The sequence below is a fragment of the Miniopterus natalensis genome, chromosome 17 (genome assembly GCF_054644295.1).
Source record: "Miniopterus natalensis isolate mMinNat1 chromosome 17, mMinNat1.hap1, whole genome shotgun sequence".
Taxonomy (NCBI): domain Eukaryota; kingdom Metazoa; phylum Chordata; class Mammalia; order Chiroptera; family Miniopteridae; genus Miniopterus; species Miniopterus natalensis.
In genome coordinates, this window is record NC_142097.1 from 14,500,359 (window position 1) to 14,519,256 (window position 18,898).

At 48.1% G+C, this 18,898-nt stretch overlaps 1 protein-coding gene and 1 non-coding gene across 2 annotated transcripts in view; one reads left to right on the top strand and one right to left on the bottom strand.

Annotated features, from left to right (window-relative positions):
* SLC43A2 (solute carrier family 43 member 2) overlaps positions 1–18,898 on the top strand; it is a 40,336-nt gene that overhangs the window by 20,349 nt on the left and 1,089 nt on the right. The window contains exons 6-13 of the mRNA XM_087825976.1: positions 8,528–8,620; positions 9,759–9,892; positions 9,977–10,179; positions 10,630–10,776; positions 13,356–13,494; positions 14,881–15,007; positions 16,904–16,977; positions 18,429–18,552. Coding sequence (XP_087682102.1) covers positions 8,528–8,620; positions 9,759–9,892; positions 9,977–10,179; positions 10,630–10,776; positions 13,356–13,494; positions 14,881–15,007; positions 16,904–16,977; positions 18,429–18,552 — 1,041 coding nt within the window. The remainder of the gene's footprint in view (positions 1–8,527; positions 8,621–9,758; positions 9,893–9,976; positions 10,180–10,629; positions 10,777–13,355; positions 13,495–14,880; positions 15,008–16,903; positions 16,978–18,428; positions 18,553–18,898) is intronic.
* Positions 6,967–7,037, bottom strand: LOC148091223 (small nucleolar RNA SNORD50). The gene has a single exon (XR_015715928.1). It is a non-coding gene; the product is annotated as a small nucleolar RNA SNORD50 (small nucleolar RNA).

The window sequence follows — 18,898 nt, forward strand, 5'->3', positions numbered from 1 at the left end:
AATGGCACTTTCTGTTTGTGTCTCCCACCCATGTTCTAATTTGAGGGGACAAAGAAGTCTTCAGGGTCTCCTTTAGGAGCATCTGAATCAAATCTCCTACAACTGCTTTGGGGCCGTGGATAATTGCTCCATGATAACCCGGGGAATTGGGAGGAATGTATTGTCATGGAAACCTTAATTTGGGACTTTCTGAGTCTCAAGGGGTTTTGTGTTGCATGGGTTGTGTATAAATAAAGATGTACAGGCACTGTAAGCTGTTACCTTAGTTGGTGGAGAGGGGTCCTCAAATTGGCAAAATGCCTTTCCCCTCAGGCAAGGACGAGGTGGCAGATAGGCCTTCGTCACAGAGCCCAAGATATCTATTGATGGGTGATCCTTTCCTCTAGAGAGGAAGCTCAAAGGAGCAAGGGGAATCCCATATAGGTGGGCTACCTGATGGCCAGAACTGATGCTCCCAGGTCCCTGCAGCAGAGGGTGATATCCTTAGAGGAGGGTGCCAGGTCATTCCACGGGTGCAGAGCACTCCCCAAGTGCTGAGCCTCAGCCTCCCCTCCTGACACTTGGATAGCACACTTTGGTCTGTTTGCTCAATGCCTTGCATTTACACAACCCTTTAACTCGCTTCATCGGCCAGAGCGCAAATACCAGCTGGCGGCTGAGGCGGCGTCTTTGGGTCGCCACCCCACAATCCAGGGCCTGGGTTGCTTAGAGATGAGAGCAGATGCAGCCAACATTGTGGACATGTCTTTTCCACTTCATTACTCTGACCCCTGTCAATGTGAACAGGACGGCGAGTTCTGAACTGAAACACTCACAGAAAAGTGATTACAAAACGTATTCAGGCTCCTTGATGAACAGTGTCTCTGTGGGCTTTTCCTATTTGATTCATTGAAGTCTGACTTTGAACTTGAGGAAGAAATGATCCCCTGGCAGTGGGGATCTGAGTTTGAAGGAAGCAGAATAAATATCCCTCTGCCAAAACCTGAGAGAAGAGGAGGGAAGGACTCTGATGCAGCACTTATGCGGATGTCCTGGTGAAGGGTGAGGGGTTAACATTCCTGCTCAGCTGATCTGTTCCTACAGCCACCCAGGCAGCTCTGTCAGCTCTCCAGAAGCCCAGGTGCAGGTGAGCAGGACTCTCCCAGAGCGTGGAGCCTGCTCTCCCTCTAGGTTTCTGTTCTGTGCCTTGTGAACCCAAAGCAGTCAGCTGATTGCCATTGGCCTGGGAAAAATTCACCCACCAGAGGGTTCTGCATTGTGAAATTGCTTCACCATGTGACAAGTTCTGGGGCGGACAGAAAGTATAGTGGGGGCCCTGGCAGGGCTCAACCTGGCTGGGAAGGTAGTTGAGGTGGCTGGGGGTGTGGACTCACTCCTCCCACCCCTTCAGCAGTGAAGCGGAAAGGTGACCACAAGGACCTGCTCCTGGCATTAAGTGCCTGGAGCTGCCAGGTTGTTTGGGGTTAGGAAATAGCCTGGCTTTGCTGAGTCCGCTTGTCTAGACTGGTACCTGGATCCTGGCCTGTACAGGTTGTGCAGAGCTCTGGGTGTGTACACCAGCCATTTGAGGACAAGGCTCACTTCTGGAAGGGGCCTGAGGGTCAGGATGCCAGCTGCACATGGCATCTCCCCAAGGGCCAGGGTGTGCCCCCAGCTGGTGGGCTTGGGAAACCACAAATTTGGAAAGTCAGTGTCAGGTGGTTACACAGTGGCCCTTCTGTCCCTGCCTGCCGGCAACCCCAAGGGCTGTCTTGGAGGCCCCTGAGTAGAGAGACATCTTAGAGGGTCCTCTAGGGACAGTAGCCCATCCTCACCACCCTGGAGCCTAGACCTCTGGGTACTCTCGTCTAGTAGCCTTGCTCTGTGGCCAGAAATCCAGGGGATGGGCTGCCTGCAGCTGCTGTTTGCCTCACTGGGAAGTTCACACAGCCCGGGTCTGTTTACTGGGCAGCTGAGGGGCTGAGAGAATGAGTCACCAACAGCATTCCCATGTGAGGGAGCATGGCCATCATGGAGGTCAGCTTCTGCCTGGCTGAGCCCACTGCATCCCTACCCTCTCAGGCAGCAGGGGTGGTGGTAGGAAGCACCCAGAGCTTGGGGATGGTGCCTGCACTCCCCACCTGTGAGTGCAGTGAATCCTGCGTCAGGAAACAGCCTCTGCTGAGTGTTTTCCCCTGGCATCTGTCATTGCAACACAGCTCCAGCTTCCTACTTGGCAGCAGAGCTGGCTCTTCCCTCCACCCGAGCCTTGAGGCTCGCACTAGAGCACTCTTCTCAGTACTCAGCCATCGCTCCATCACCGGGCTCTGAGTAGCCATTATGTGCAGCTGAAGTCGAGCAGAGACAGAGGAGGAGAGAAGGAGGGAGGAGGAACATGGACCAGTGGCGGGAGGAGACTCAGATGGGGAGATGAATTAGAGAAGTCCACTTGATGGTTTGGCCCAGGGCAAAGGGAAGGCCAAGGGGAAGAGAGGGGACAGATGGGTCTAAAAGGGGGATTAGAGGGATGTAAGAAGTCTCTAGGAGGGAGTGCAGACAGAATGCTTGACAAGGAACACAGAGAAGCATGAGAGGTAAGGGCCATTACTTTGGAGCCCAACTGAAGTGTGTCCTTGGGAGATTTCCAAGAGGCAGAGTAGCCCAGCGGTTGTGCACATAAACTTGACCTGCATTGGACCCCAAAGTTGACCTTTACCAGCTTGGAGGTGTCCCTTTACTTTTCTAATCCTAAAGATTTTTACCCATTAAGTGAGGATAATAAGTGTCACCTGCCTCGTTAAGGTTGTTTTGAGGGTTTTTAAGATAATATATAGAGTAAGTATTACAAATAGTTACTATTATAATGATGCTATTATATTATAATAACGTATCATTATATTAATGTAATCATGCTATATTATTATATACCATCACTTAATAATAAGGAAAATCCTTTGATCAAGCTGCCCTTGGGCACAACAAATGGGGAAATCTCTGGCAGGCCTGACAACTTTGGGAGGAAGGGAAAGAAGTGGTTTAAAAGATCACACAATTAGTATTAACATTTGAAAAATAGTTAGTGTCCACAGAGAAACCCTCTCTTCTCCTGAGCCTGTTATTCTTTTGTGACCACTGCTGCCAGGATGTTTACGCTTTGGGTTTCACTGGTCAAGGTCATCCTTGATGTTCTTTTCAGAGAGATTTCATCTGACATAAATGCTAGAAGGTGAAAAACATGTTCACTACCTATTTCAACACTTCTATTGGTCAAAAAAAAACCATGAACTAAGAAATTAAATGGCAAACTAGGAAAACACACCTGAAGTATATGAACAAACTGTGACTGTCTTTTATATATAAAGAGCCTATTCAAAATCAACATAAAAAGATTAACATCCTCATAGGAAAAAAAGGACAAACAGGGAATATAAATGACTGATGTTTTAAATTGTAGAAAAATGTTTAAAGCCATTAGTAATTAAATGTATGTTTTTTCAACTTCTTTTTTTTTTTTTAATTGTGGAAAAATTTAAGTATACATAGTATTAGAGAAAATAGTATAATGAGCCCCACACACCCATTTTGCAACCTGAACTAGTTGTCAACGCCTGACCACTCTTGCTTCATTTCTGCCTTCACCCACCACCCAGATTATTTTGAAACAAATATCAGTCACTAATTCATTTCATTCATTCCTCAAAGAAATGAATTTTACAGCAGCAGGATATTGGCAAAGTGGCAAATATTAAAAATGATGATAATGCATAATGTTGGACAGTCTACTATGCTGCTGATGGGAGTCTCAAATTGGTTTAAGTTTTCTAGAAGGCAGTTTGGCATGGAGTATGACAAAAACTTAAAAATGCTTATCCCCTTCTGTCTAGTGATTCTACTTTTGCGACTTTTACCTTGAGGAAATAATAGCTACGTGAACATATGTTTATCTTCAAGGATGTTCATTGAAGTGCTGTTTACAATAAAAATTAAAAAGGACCTGAGGTCCGCCCTAGCCAGTTTTTAGATGCTCCGTGGTTAGAGCATCTGCCATGGACTGAAGGGTCCCAGGTTCAATTCCAGCCAAGGGCACGTACCTTGGTTGCAGGCACCATCCCAGCCAGGGCGCATGCGGAAAGCAACCAATCGATTTGTCTCTCTCATCAATGTTTCTCTCTCTTTCTCTCTCTCTCTCTCCCTCCCTTCCACTCTCTGGAAAAAATATCCTCAGGTGAAGATTAAAAATAAAAAAAAAGGACCTGAGGTCCAGCATCAGAGAAATGCATAAATTATGGATCATCCAGATAAAGAAATACCAGATATTCATTACGAAGTGTGTTGAAGATGAATACTAAATTAGAAAGCATTTGTGATAAATCAAGTAAAAAAAAAAGTTTATAAAACAATATTTAGCATATGATTTCAATTTTGTTATAAAGTTTTAGATATTTATAGGAAAAAGACTAAAGGGAAATATATCAAAATGGTAACATGGCTCTCTCAGGGAGAATTTTATTTTATTCTTTATGTATACTTTGTTTCAGATGTTTTACAATGGATGTGCATTGCTTTTCTAATCAGGAAAAAGAGTCATAATTTAAAATACAGGATGTTGGTGTTGGTGGGAACACTGTGTAGTATAATTTGCCCTTAGGCTCTCTACTCCTCTGCTGACCAAAATAACATGTTGGGGAGGAGAATTTTCTTGGTGTTGCTAAGAATGTTCTAGGCCCGGAGAGGCACGGCAGCAAGGAAGGCAGCTGGGAGGCTACTGCCCTTGTTCAGACATGAGGGTGGGGGATCTCATCCAGGGGCAGATGGAAAGGCAGTTCTTCTGCCAGTTTTCTGTTCTTCCGTCTCCTGGATCTAGTTCTGGGGAGAATACTCCAGAAGATCAGATTGGAGTTGCATGTTGTCCCCAAACTCTTGTTGTTCTGTTGGCCCCTAGCCTGGGTTAGGGTTAGGGCAGGCTTGAGCTTAAGGAAGAAGGAAACAGGCTGGCTGGCAAGCTGTCTACTTCTCTGGAATACCCCCTAGCCCTGTTGAAAGGTTTGAGGTACTCTTTGTGCCCAAAGGTGACTGCACCAGCAAAAGTGTTTCCCTGGCCTGACTCTGCACCAAGTGGACCTTGTTACCTTGTTACGCTGGGCTCGTGTCCTCCGTCTACTCTTCTGGTTGGGTTCTGAGTCCTCTTTGTTCCTTTTTTTCCTTCACCTGCCTTAGTTGGATGACATTCCGTACAAGCGGAACTAGTCTTTGGATTCTCCCTGGGGCTCTTATGGCCCCAGAGATGCCTCCCCTACAAGGCTGCCTTGCTGGAGTAGCCAGCATGGAGAAGCCCAAATATGTGAGCTCAGGAACCGAGGCATATCCTCTGAACCACAGCATACCTGAGAGGCAGGTGTGCAAAGAGCAAGGTTGGGTGCCTTTAGTGCTCACCTGGCTGTGCCTAGGCACACATGAGCACATCACATTTCCTCTGCCTGCGGTTGGGGGAATTTCCATATGCTCTTCTTTCTCCTCTGACTCTCTCTGAGAAGCCCGAGTGGACAGAGGATCCACTCCACGTGGGGGCTGGAAGAAGAGCTTTTTGTGTGCTGGAAATTCTTTGGGGAGCCTGGATGGCCTCCCTAGCTTCATACTATACAGTGTAGATTTATTCATGTTCCTTTTTAATTCTGGGATCCCAAAACATCTTAAATTCCTTATTCATGTTTTTTTAAACAGTGATATTGAGATATAATTCATATACCATGTAATTCACCTAAAGTATACAATTCGCTGGTTTTTATTATATTGACAGTTGTACAGTCATCAGCATAATCAATTATATCACCCCAAATAGAAACCCTGTGCCATTAGCATTTCCTCCCTCTTCACTTGCAGCTTCCTCTACCCCAGCCCTAGGCACCACTAATCTGCTCCCTGTCTCTATGGATTTGCCTATTCCAGACATTTCATATCAATGGAAACACATAATATGTGGTCTTTTGTGACTGGTTTCTTTCACTTCATATGTTTTCAGGGTTCATCCACGTTGTACTATGTGTCAGTACTTCATTTGTTTTATGTCTGGATGATATTCTATTGTGTGGATTTACCACTTTCTGTTTACCCATTCATCCTTTGATGGACATTGAGATTATTTTCACTTTGGGGATATTATGATTAAGGCTGCTATAAACATTCATGTATGAGTTTCTGTGTGGACATTGTTTTCATTTCTCTTAGATATCTACCAAGAAGTGGAATGACTAGATCATATGATAACTGTGTTTAACTGTTTGGACTATTTTCCAAAGTGGCTGTACCATTCTACATTTCTACCAGTAGTGTGAGGTTTCCAACTCCTCTATATCCTCAGCACATTTATTATTACCTGATTTCTTTTTATTATAGCTACCCTAGAGGGTATGAATTAGTATCTCATTGTGGTTTGGATTTGCATTTCCCAATGATTAATGATACTGAGTATATTTTCATGAGCATATTGCCCATTTATATATTTTCTAGAGAAATGTCTATTCAGATCTTTTGCCCATTTAAAAAATAGGTTATTTATCTTTTTATTATTGAGTTGTAGGAGTTCTTTATATAGTCTAGATACAAGTCCCATATCAGATATGTGATTTGTAAAAATTTTCTCATCTGTGCATTATCTTTTCACCTCCTTGATAGTGCCCTTTGAAGTACAAAAGTTTGTTTATTTATTTATTTATAACCAACATCAGAATGTATTTTAAATTTATTTTTTTTAAATGCTATTGTCGCCCGGCCAGGCGTGGCTCAGCGGTTGAGCATCGACCTAGAATCCAGGAGATCGGGGTTCGATTCCCGGTCAGGGCACATGCCCGGGTTGCGGGCGAGGCAGCTGATCAATGACTCTCTCATCATTGATGTTTCTATCTCTCTCTCTCCCTTTCCTTTCCTCTCTCTGAAATCAATAAAGATATGTTTTTAAAAAATAAAATGCTATTGTCCTTATAATGGTCTGTTTCAAAAACCAGATTTGTATTAACTTTTTTCAACAGAAATCCAGGTTCGGGATAGGATCATCATAGATATGAAGCACAAAAGTTTTCAATTTGGATGATGTGCCTTACTCATGTTTTCCCTGTTTTATTGAGATATAATCACATATAACATTGTATTAGGTTTTTTTTGTTTTTTTTTTAAATATATCTTTATTGATTTCAGAGAGAGGAAAGGAGAGGGAGAGAAAGAGATAGAAACATCAATGATGAGAGAGTCATTGATTAACCCCGCAACTGGGCATGTGCCCTGACCGGGAATCGAACCCCGACTGCCTGGATCCCAGGTCAATGCTCAACCACTGAGCCACGCCCAGCCGGGCCGACAAATAAGGCTCCCCGTATTAGTTTTAGGTGTACAACATGATGACTTGATATATGCCTTATTCATTTTGAATTGTGGGCAACTTAGGCAGAAATTATGAGGGGCAGGTGTGTAGCCAAGTTCAAACTGCTTGTGTTTGGCAACAATAGATTAGCCATTATGTGTTCCATGTTTGCTAAAACCCCAAAATGATTGCTGACAAATGGGGGAGGGGAACATAGATTAAGTCCATATAAACAGTCTGAATTCAACAAACAGGCTGGCATAGCTGTCCAGAGAGGTGTCTCAGTGTGAGGGACACTGTTGGTGTGGGTGGAAACTTTCACCGCATGGATGCGATCTCTCTCAAGGTTCTAGAGAGAAGCTGTAACGGGCCGTTGGGGCATGTACTTGGCCTCACATCTGAATTGTGACTGCATTATCCTATATTACCATGCCTGGATTTGTGTGAAATCGCCAAGGGTTTTAGCTTCAAAATTACGTCAAATGGGCCCAGAATGAACTTACGAGAGGTGCAAAAGAGTGGCTCTCTCTGAGAGGAGAGCCTGAGCTTTTTGGCCTTCTCAAATGTTCATCTCTGGGGCAAAACTGTGGAAAGGGAAAACCCTCCTTGCACTTAGAAATTCAGAAGCATAATCCCAGGCCAGCACCCTTGTCTGCCCCAAGTGAACTGTAGAATTCTGATTGACACCTTCCAGAAATCCACTCTCTCACAAATGAAAGCAGCTTTTGCTGACATCTGGTCCTTCTGGGACGCTGATATTTTTATTTATAAAAATGACAGTCTTGTTCCCAAATAGATTCTTATTTTTAACCGGCTTGCTCCCTTTGAGGGCTGCCTGTCTCCCAGCTTTGCTCTCTGGCATCTCTGTGTAATCCTGTAGAGACAGGAAGGCCTCTGACCTGTGCTGGAGCAGAGAGGAGGGACACTTGCCAGCCAGAAAGTACAACAGCTCTGTCCTTATACCTGGGGTCCGAATTCTGCAGTACACTCCTCCCCTGCCCTTATCAACCTCAGTCGGGAAAGGAATAACTTTCTATTAGTAGTAATTATCCCCTGGACTAATTCCCCTGTGAACTGGGGGAGGAGAGCAGATAAGAAAAAGTGCCTGATGAGCCTTGATCCGCTCTTTCCCCTCCTTCATCCATCCTCTGTCCCTTCTCTCAGCTGAAGTCTCCTTTGCTTCTTGTCTTACAGCTGCCCAACATGTTTGGTGACCTTCGATCCACGTTTATTGCCTTGATGATTGGATCCTATGCCTCCTCAGCAGTCACCTTCCCAGGAATCAAGGTGAGGGTGTGACCAGCCGGTTTCCAGCACATTTATTTTGTACTAGCGTCTGAACAGAGGCTTCTCCTAAGGCTCCTCCTACCCTCTCTGAAGAGGGAAGTACTTGTGGGTGTGGGGGCCGGCCCCTCCCCACCACCCACACCTGGGAGGATGCACCTGGGCACCATGGGAGTAAGAAAAGAAACCCACTGGGCCTGCGGATGGAAAATTCAAGCATATCACTACAGGGTGTCACCGCAGGCTGCCTTTGCACTTCTGGGCTAGGGTACAGAAAGGGGGTGGGTGAATTTGTCCCTGATCCTGAGTCCAACTCCAGTATCCCCACCCCCAGGTCTGTTGTTGTTGGGCTGTTTACTCGCCATTAGCCAAAGTGCTGCTCCTGGCCAAGTTGGTTCAGCTGTTTCCCTCCCAGGCAGGATTCTGAGCCCGTGGAAGTCACACAGGGTCAGGATGAAGCAAACACCTCCCAGTCCATCAGCCCCAGTTCCTACTCCAAATCCTGTTGCTCCTACTCTGGTACTGGAAATAAATTGCAATAATGACAGTTACAGCTAACATGTTCATGCTCAGCAGGCTTCCTCCCGCCACTGAGCACTGCACTAGGACCACACCTGCCTAACCCCCACCATAGTACCATAAGGACACATGCCAATCTTACACCCATTTCTCATTTCTCAGAGGAGGAAAGTGAGACAGCCATCTGTTTATTCCTCAAGTATTTTCCGCACCTGTTATGTGTACTCTTCAAGGTGCTGGGGAAACATCAGTGGACAAGGCTAACAGGTTCCTGTTCTCAAGGATCTAAACTAACAATGGACAAGTAAATGAATGAAGCATCAATATTCTCAGCCAGGGCTATTCATTGTGAGCCAGTGATATGATAGTGATGGGGGTGGTCAGAGAAGGCCTCTCCAAGGAAGCAACATCTGGTCCAAGGTGGAGACACGGGGTTAATGACCCCCTGTGCCAGGGAGAGTTGGGATAATTGGGATGCAAATGTCTGATGACCAAACACCCAGGTGGATAGGGCTGTCCCTCCTCATGCAGCTCAGCAGAGATGATCCCTGCCTACTACCCACCCTGGCTTCCCTGTGCCAACTCTGCCCCCTGCCTTACCCCACCCCATTGTGCCTTTCAGGTCATCTATGACTTTGGGGCCTCCTTCATCATCATCCTCGTGGTCTGGGCCGGCTGCTCTGGGCTGGTTTTCCTCAACTGCTTCTTTAACTGGCCCCTGGAGCCCTTCCCAGGGCCAGAAGACATGGACTACTCGTAAGTGAATGTACTGTCTGTCCCCAGCCCCACCCCAGTTATGGCCCTGGGGGGCACTGACAGGATACTTCCTGTGGCCTTCAGGGTGAAGATCAAGTTCAGTTGGCTGGGCTTTGACCACAAGATCACAGGGAAGCAGTTCTACAAGCAGGTGACTACAGTGGGGCGCCGCCTCAGTGTGGGCAGTTCCATGAGGAGTACCAAGGAACAAGCAGCACTGCAGGAGGGCCACAAGCTCTGCCTGTCCACCGTCGACCTAGAGGTGAAGTGCCAGCCAGACGCCGCAGGTACCCACTGTGAGGCTCTTACCTTCCAGGCCTGCCTGAGACATTAGCAGGGGCATCTGCACTCACATCCACCCACACTCACATTCACACTCACATTCACACCCCCAAGACAGGAAGGGGCAGCCAATCCGGATCTGAAAGCCCTAGCTCCGGCCAAGGGTTTTGTGCGCCTCATCTCAGTTAATTCCCACCCTGGTGTACAGATGAGCACACTAAGGCTCAGAGAGGGTAAGGGATTCACCCAACTTGTTTTACATGGCTGGGTGACCCAACTCTAGCACCCACACCTTTAACCTCACCTGGACCCATCCTCGCATCCAGCATGGAATGATTTGGTCAGCAAATCGGCCTCCCCTCCCCACACGCTGGGCCCTTGAATGGCAGGTGGGCTGTGGGCCATGGAGATATGGGCCCCCTTCTCTCTGAACACCTATGGCATTCTCCCCACAGCAGCCCCCTCCTTCATGCAGAGTATATTCAGCCCCATCCTGCTGCTCAGCCTCGTCACCATGTGCATCACGCAGCTGCGGCTCATCTTCTACATGGGCGCCATGAACAACATCCTCAAATTCCTGGTCAGCGGTGACCAGGACAAAGGTAGGTGGCCCTTGGGCCTTGGTGCAGAGCCCCATAGGAGGACCCTCTCCTGAGTGGTGGTCACTCCTGCCGCCTGAGGTTGAACCCATTTCCCGGCCAGCTGAATGGTATTAGGCTGGGCCAGACCAGCAGGGGCATGAAATGACAGAGTCCAAGGGATCCACAGCTCGTCAAAGCCATTTCATCACAGCCAGCCCCAACTATTCATTCACATCCCCATTAGAGTTTCCCGGTTTAGGAGGGAAGGGAAGACTAAAATAACAAGGTATATCTGGGGTGTGAGGTGTATATTTTTCATGGCCTGAGGGGGCTGGTTGATGTGTTCATGAATGAAAACATTGCTCAGAACAGAGTACTCTACCTGAGAGCCCGATGAAAGACAGCCAGTGAAACCCAACGCCAAGAATCCCCCTGGGAAACCACAGTGCAGGGGTGTGGAGCTCCTGGGTGCTGAGGGGGGCCCATGCCAGCTGCACAGGAGACTTTGAGGCAATTGGGCCCGCACTGGCATCTGTGCCCTGGAATGGAAGCAGGGCCAGGCAGAGGCTTCCTCATATGTGTGATCCAAGTTGAGACTTGTTCAGTCTGGTAAACAAAACTGATAACCCACACACTACTTTCCCAAAACAGCACAGAAGGTCTTTAGGGGATTAGAGGTTTTGATTCTACAAAGAAAGTCAGTACTTCCTCAGGGCCTGAGCTGAGTCAGCTTTAGTCGTCCAGAAGCAGGACAAACACATTCGGTAAATGCTTTTTATTGGCAGTCTCAACTGGTGTGCGACTTTTTTGTTGGTGGTTTAATTGTTTTTACCTAGGAGGTGTAAGGAATCAAATATAGTTTTTAAAAGGGGATGAGAAATCCAGACTTAACAAACAGGAAAGATGACAAAGGCCCCCAGACAACACTGGTTCCACTGTGAAAATGGGCATCTGTGGAGAAGGGCTATCTTGTACCCTTGTACAATTTCATAATGAATGCTGACATAGTAAAGGCCCTATTTTTTACAGGAAGAAATAACTTGTTTAGCTTTGGTGAGTCCAGTGACGTTCCCCCCAGTTTCTACCACAGGAACGGTTTCATTATGTAACACTCATTAAAATCTGTGGACTGAACTTTGGGGAAAGCTGATCTATCATGTTTCCACACCCTCTATTAAAAACTCTCAGGCCCAGGGAGGTGGAGACCCAGAAGTGTGCAGAGAAGGCTCCTCACTAGCCTGCTGCTGAGTCGTGGCCTTTTATTCAAGTTTCTGAGAAATCCTTTGCTGCCCAAGAGAAATTTTTTTCCAACTGTTTCCCACATTCAACAAGTCAGTTTCAAGAAGTAGAGGAAGTTGGGCCAGGAAATTCCATCTGCAGCTGACAGGGCATTGGTTTTCCCCAGCCTGCTCCTGTGAGCTGTTATGTACAACACCCACAGCCCCGACTGTGCCCAGAGGGATGGCTTCAGGGTCAGGGAGCCGGTGAGGGGGACAGGAGAACAGCTCTGGCTCTCTGGGGGAGACCCCTGGTGTTAGATGCTTTGCTGGGGGTTGAGATGCATTGCTTGACTTCTCTTGCCCTTGGAGTGCAACTGTGACAGAGAAGTGTTCCCAAAGGGCCACATGACAGTGAGTTCTGCCAGGTCTTCTGCATTCACACTACTTCCCTGTCATGGTCCTCAGCAAGCCACAGGCCTGATTCACCAGCCTGCCTGTGACAGGGTGCCAGCTGCACATGACTGAGGCCCGGGCAGACAAGAAAACGTCAGCAGGCATCTGAGCTGGGCCTCCTCCCACTTCCTCTCCTAGAAGCCTGGCTCAAGCTCAGCCACCCATGGGTCCTCTGAGAGTCATGTCTAGGTGGGAAATGACATGTATGCTGGTCCCAGAGCTAGCTAGCCTACCTCCATGCCCCAGCTTTCTATAACAAACTGTTGCTAACTTTGCTCCTTTCTGCCTTTTTACTTTGCTTTCTCGATGCAGTGATGGCCACTGGTAAGCAGGGGGGGGGGCTATTGGGGAGCATTGCAACCTCCCCTCCCAGCCAGTCACCGTTCAATGAAGAAATTACTTTCCTTGAATTCCAAACATCCCTCTCAGACAGAACTGTGGGTGGGGTTGGGTAGTCAACTTTCAGTTCCCATTTGCCCCCCAAAATCCCATCTTAATTTTAAGGCTCTTTGAAGATTGAAACCCTTACAAGCCCCTGTGAGTGATGCCTTCCTGGTTTATTTCTAGAGGCAGAAAACTAATGGCCAGTCTTACACAGGTATCTGTTCCAGGCATTGGTAATTTTGTGGTTGCCAAGCCATAGAGACCTCCTGGAGCTTCTGGGGGAAGTCATTGTGACACACTAGATTTCATTAGCTGTTTCTTAGAAATGAGCAGGGGATTTGGAGAAGAGAATAGGGTGCCTACCCCTCGTTCCAGCTTTGATTTCAGAGGTTAAGGTCTTTGGGCTCCCCTCAAGATCCGCAGTGACAAGAGGGGGCCTGGGGAGCACCCCAGAAGGGCCTATGGGGTCTCAGACTTTGCCCGGTGCCTGCTCCAGGCCTCTGTCAGGAGCCCCCGATGACATAGATCCACCTTCCTCCCTAGTTGGCCTCTACACCTCCATCTTCGGTGCGCTCCAGCTGCTCTGCCTGCTGACGGCCCCCATCATCGGCTGCATCATGGACTGGAGAATGAAGGAATGTGAAGATGCCTCTGAGGGGCCTGAGGAGGGAGACGCCAACCAGTGCGTAGGCAGGGCCTGTGCCTGGCTCTAGCCCCCAGAGAAAGAAGCTCCCAAGTTGGATGTTAGACAGGGATGGTCGGAGCGGGCTAGGTTTTAAAGTCAGCAGAAGAAGTGAGAGAGGTGCCTGAGGCTACTCTCCCAGGGGCTTTAAGACACTCAGCTCAGCACACTTTCAGGTCTACTGCTGCTTTGTGGGAATTCTTTGATAGGCTAAAGTTTGGGGAGCACTAAGTTAGATGAAAGAAGAGGAGAAACAGGAGGAAGGTCTATGTGCAGACACTGGGTATCAAACCATTCCACTTTTAGGATCGCACTCAGATCCTTGGCATAAGCACAATGGGTGAATGATCTTAACCCAGTGCTGCCTTGCCTACAAGGCTCACTCCACTCGGTAAGAGTGGTAAGTCGCTATAACCATAGTAGGTGTTAATAGATTTATTCATGATCCTGAGCATTAAACAAGATACTGGAGCCCTACTTTGTAAGGGTTGGGCTCTAAGATCAGAGGATGAGTTAAATGCTGTCTTCTGTGACTCCACCTTAGTCTAATAAGGTACTGTTTATTGTATCAGGCCCTGTGCCAAGCACTTAATGCACAATATCTCAGTTAAGCCTCACAACACCTCGAGGAGGTGTGTACTAGTGTGATACCCATTTTACAGATGGGGGAACTGAAGCCAGGAGTTTGAGTAGCTTGCCTGAGGTCACATAGTAAGGAAGCAGTGGGCCTGAGACTCCTTACACATCTCCCAGCACTTGGCATTTGTTCTTGAATGTCATACAGTTGTCCATGGGGTGTCTAAAGGTGGTGAGACTAGAATTAGTAATAGTGAATTCACAAGGAAATAATTATAGAGAATGCTTTGTTATCTAGGTCAGGTCCTATAGCCAAGAGGTTATTTGTGCCCGTTCCGGTTCCATCTGCTGCATATTTGTTTCTTTCATTCCCTTCAGCTCGCCCAAGGGGAAATCCACTCACTCCCTTATTTGGCTTGTTATCTGCCTTACAGTGGGCTGCCTGCAGGATTTGGGTGAAGTTGAAGCCAATGATGAAGTGAGGCTTTGCCAAGTCCTAACTTGGGCACACTCTGCGCTTCCCTCCCCATCATTTGAGCTTGGTCTTCACTAAAGCAGTACAGTGTGTTGATGACCGCAGTCTCCTATCAACCTCTCCACTGAGGGTCAAGCTCAGCACTCAGTCAAGAGGGTGCAGTGGGAGTGTCCCTAGTGCTGGTCTAGCTCCAACAGTCCCTAAAATGTGCTTGGGTGTCTCTGAGTCTTGAGTTGTTTGTCCACAAGCTGTGACTCCCGGGGCCTGACTTCTTGGGAGTGCTCACTGTCCTCCAGGGAGCCCCCAGCTCCAGTGTGTACTCTGTGTCTCTGCAGAGGCGAGAAGAAGAAGCGGGACCGGCAGATCCAGAAGGTCACCAACGCCATGCGGGCTTTTGCCTTCACAAATGTGCTGCTCGTAGGCTTTGGGGTGACATGCCTCATTCCCAACCTGCCTTTACAGGTGGGTGTGGGGAAAGGGAGAGGTCAAGAGGGGTAAGGGGACACTGAGACTAAAAGGTGCATGATGTGTCATGAAAGTCATCAACAAAGAGAATGGTGACTTTTCATTCATTTAATTCAACTAACCAACCAACTAACTAGCCCCCTGTTTTTTATACAAAGAGCCTCTCACCTGCCAGACTTTGTGCATGATGCTGGGAGTGAGCTGTAAATGACACTGGGATTGCCTTTCACAAAAAACTCTTCTTTATGAAGCTCTATCATTCCTCCAGGTCTTTTGTGCATTTGCATACCATCATACCGTTTTCCAGAACAATGTTGGGTGGTTGTGTGGCTACTTATTTTGCATTGTTCAAACAGCTGAAATCTAATGTCCAGAAAGGCCTGGCTAATCTGGTATTGATGGGAACATCTGTTCCTCAGATATAAGAGTACCTGCAAGATCTGTACATCATAGAGAGTGGAAAAAGATTGGCATCTGGGTTCAAAAGCTTAATTTCGTTCCATTGGTTTCTGATGCTTTTGAAACCTAACATTTGGCAGAGATTGTGAGCGAGGCAGACTTTATCACCTGTCTGCCTCCGCCCTTAGGTCCATGAAAGTGGACTAGCCCCAGCCCCCAAGATTATGAACTTTGAAGGGACTTGAGTGATGGCATTGCTCCCAGGTGGGTGTAGCCCAAGATTAGATGGTATCTTGGGCCAGGGCCAGGATGAAAGCAAGAGTCCCTTCCTTTTTAAAAGTGGCCACGTGTTGAGGTACATTGAATACCCAGGTGTGCCCCACCCACGGGTGCTATCACGTGAATATGCTGACACGACGTGCAGATCACAGTAAATCATTAGAAACTTGTACCAGTTCCAGGTGGGAGTGTTGTTACCTCCCTGGTGCCTTCCTGGCCTCCTGGTGTCTGCCCTCTCTGCAAGACTGACAGACCCTTGCCCTGACCACTGTATCCAGTTGAGGGGCAGTGCTTAGTAGGGACAGGCATCTTTTTTTTTTTTTTTAGTTTATTAAAAGAAAAGTTATGAAAAAGCAACAGGGCAGTTGAAGTGGAAAGAGGGAGGCTGCCCCAGTATGTGCCTACACATTCGGGCACAGCCCTCTTTCAACACTGCAGAGAGTGGCCCCTGCCCCTCCACCGCCCACATTCCTGGGAACAGGTCCTGGCTGCTGAGTAGGATGGCAGGGCTTTGTATGAAGAACAAACAAAGGGTCCTGGTGGCAAAGTGGACAGCTCTTGTGCCTCTCAAATCATTAACAAGTGCTTCTCAGAACTAGCAAAGCCTGTCAGTAGCAGCCTTAAAAAGCAGGGCTTTCCTAGGCATGTTAGGTCCTGAGTGACCAGGCAGGGAGACCTCTGGTCAGTTGTCAGGTCAGCAATAGCAGGGGGTCCAGTCATGATTAATGACCTCCTACTTATTGCTACTGATACATAGTTTACAGTGGAGCCTTGGTGGGGCTGTTGGTGAGGGAGCTGATTTTTAGCGTTTGCCAATTTCCATGGTGTAATTGCTCTCATCATGGCTGATTTCAATCAATATGGTGTCATCAGTTGTGGAGTTGGAAAGAGAATTACAGTAGCACACCATCATATGGTATTTCCTTCCACCATACAAAAACCTTAAGAACATAGATAATAGTAAAATAATTAGGAAGTGATAAGTTTTAAGTATTCATTACCTTTGTTTTTAATATAGCTTAATTGTAAGTTTATAAAATGTAACTTTTCATAATGACTGTGTTTAACAGCTGGCTCGCAGAATCCCCCAAAGTTCAGGAATTGGCCCTGCAGAGCTGGTATGAGCCAACTCTAGATTGCCCCCATTGCTCAGGACCCCAGGAACTGGGGTAGGGGGACAAGGTGAGGGCTCACTCTCTGTTCTCCCTCCCTCAGATCCTCTCCTTCATCCTGCATACAATTGTGCGGGGATTCATCCACTCAGCCATTGGAGGCCTGTACGCTGCCGTGTAAGTCCTGGGAGCTGCGGGTTGCCTGGTGACAGAGGGTAAGGGAGTGACATATGGGAGGTTTGTGGTGGGACTAAGGTCCTGAGGGGTTCAGCCTGCCCTCTCAGGGTTCATTTTCTTGAATCAGGGACTGGTAACAGGGCTTCTGTTGGGTGTGTCAGGGGAAGGCCATACCTGGTGGGAGGGCGGGTCAGTGGGCAGACAGTTGGGTGCCCACAAGTCTTGGCATTTAACACGAAGTCAGTTCTCTCTGCCAGAGTCAGTGCCCCTGTGCAGCTCATTATTGCCTCAGGGGCTGCTGCTCCATGGAGTTCTGAGCTGCTTCTGGTTGCTCATGGGAAGGGCAGGGGTGGGTTCTGGCTATCTAAAGCTCAATGTTGACATTCAAATGACCCTCAGGAAGCAGCGACATGGATAACTGAGCCCAAAATGTATCAGACAGTTCTCACCCAGAATCTCACAGGGCCGCCCGGCCGGTCGTGGCTCAGCGGTTGAGCACCAACCTAGGATCTAGGCGATCGGGGTTCAATTCCCGTTCAGGGCACATGCCCGGGTTGCGGGCTGCAGTCAATCAATGACTCTCATCATTGATATTTCTATCTCTCTCTCCCTCTCCTTTCCTCTCACTGAAATCAATAAAGATATATTTAAAAAAAAAAAAAAGAATCTCACACGGCCTGCCTCTACCCACAGCCTTCTCAGGCCTTGGCTACAATGAAACCTGCCTTTCTCTAAGAGGCCATCCCTGTATAAGGAACCTCAGCATTCTTCCTCCTTGGGCCAGGGCTATACTCAAAAATTGGAACCCAAACACCATCCACTGTATCTTTCTGACCTAAGACCAGATTGTTCCCCACTGGGAGCTCCTTCCCATCTCTGGGGCCACAAAGCCTGATGTTTTCTAAGATTTTGCCAAAACTCTCTCCCCCTCCCAGCAGCATTGCATGGGGGTCATTCCAGGTCTGCATGTCCCCCACCCACCCAGACCTGGAGGAAGTTGCAGCTGCCCTGGAAGGGTCTGAGGGAGTTTGCTGAAAGCTCTGATGCTGTGTTTCTGTGATTAGACTATGCTCCTCTGGATAAGGGCACAGCAGCGCCAGGCCCAGCCTCCATCCTGCTCCCTGGACCTGTTTCCCAAGCTGCAGACTCCTGCTGGCACCACACTTTCCACTCAACTCAGCCAGACATCCATGGGCCCAGGGCATACCTGGGCAGGGTGGGGTCCTTCCCAGAGTCTGGGACCTTAGGTTGGTCCAAAAGAGAAATTCACTTTGCACAACTGTTCAGCAGAAAGTAATCTGATGTTCTCTGAGGCTATCCTGCCCTGCTCTTCTCTGAGTCTATCATGCCTCTTCTCTGGCACCAGCACACCGGGGGCCAGGCCGAGGCCGAGGAGCATTTGGAAAGCCTGAGAGTGGACCTTCAGTGACAGGTTGTCTGTTCCCCCGCAGGTACCCCTCCACCCAGTTTGGCAGCCTCACAGGACTGCAGTCTCTAGTCAGTGCACTCTTCGCTCTCCTGCAGCAGCCCCTGTTTCTCGCCATGATGGGTCCCCTCCAAGGAGATCCACTGTGGGTAAGAAGGGCCAGGGGGCAGTGGGTTACAGGCATTGGCCCCACTCTGCTGGGTGGGAGCTGAGAAGCATTGCTCTGGGGCTTCCAGAGCCCTAAAGACAAGAAGTTTGGGAGCTGAGGGTTAAGATCATATCAGAGTCCCCTGGTGAGTGGTGGCCAGGCAGGAGAAGAAAAGTGCCCTTTTTGGACCTGATTTTGAGATTAAGAGAATCCAGTTGTTGTCCCTGCCCCACCCCTGGAGATTCAGATCAGTAGGTCTAAGGTCAGAGCTAAGGGGTGGGGGATGAGGCAAAGAGCAGGCCCTGTGGGCTGCTGGGTGGCCTGCTCACAACTGGGGAATTCAGGTG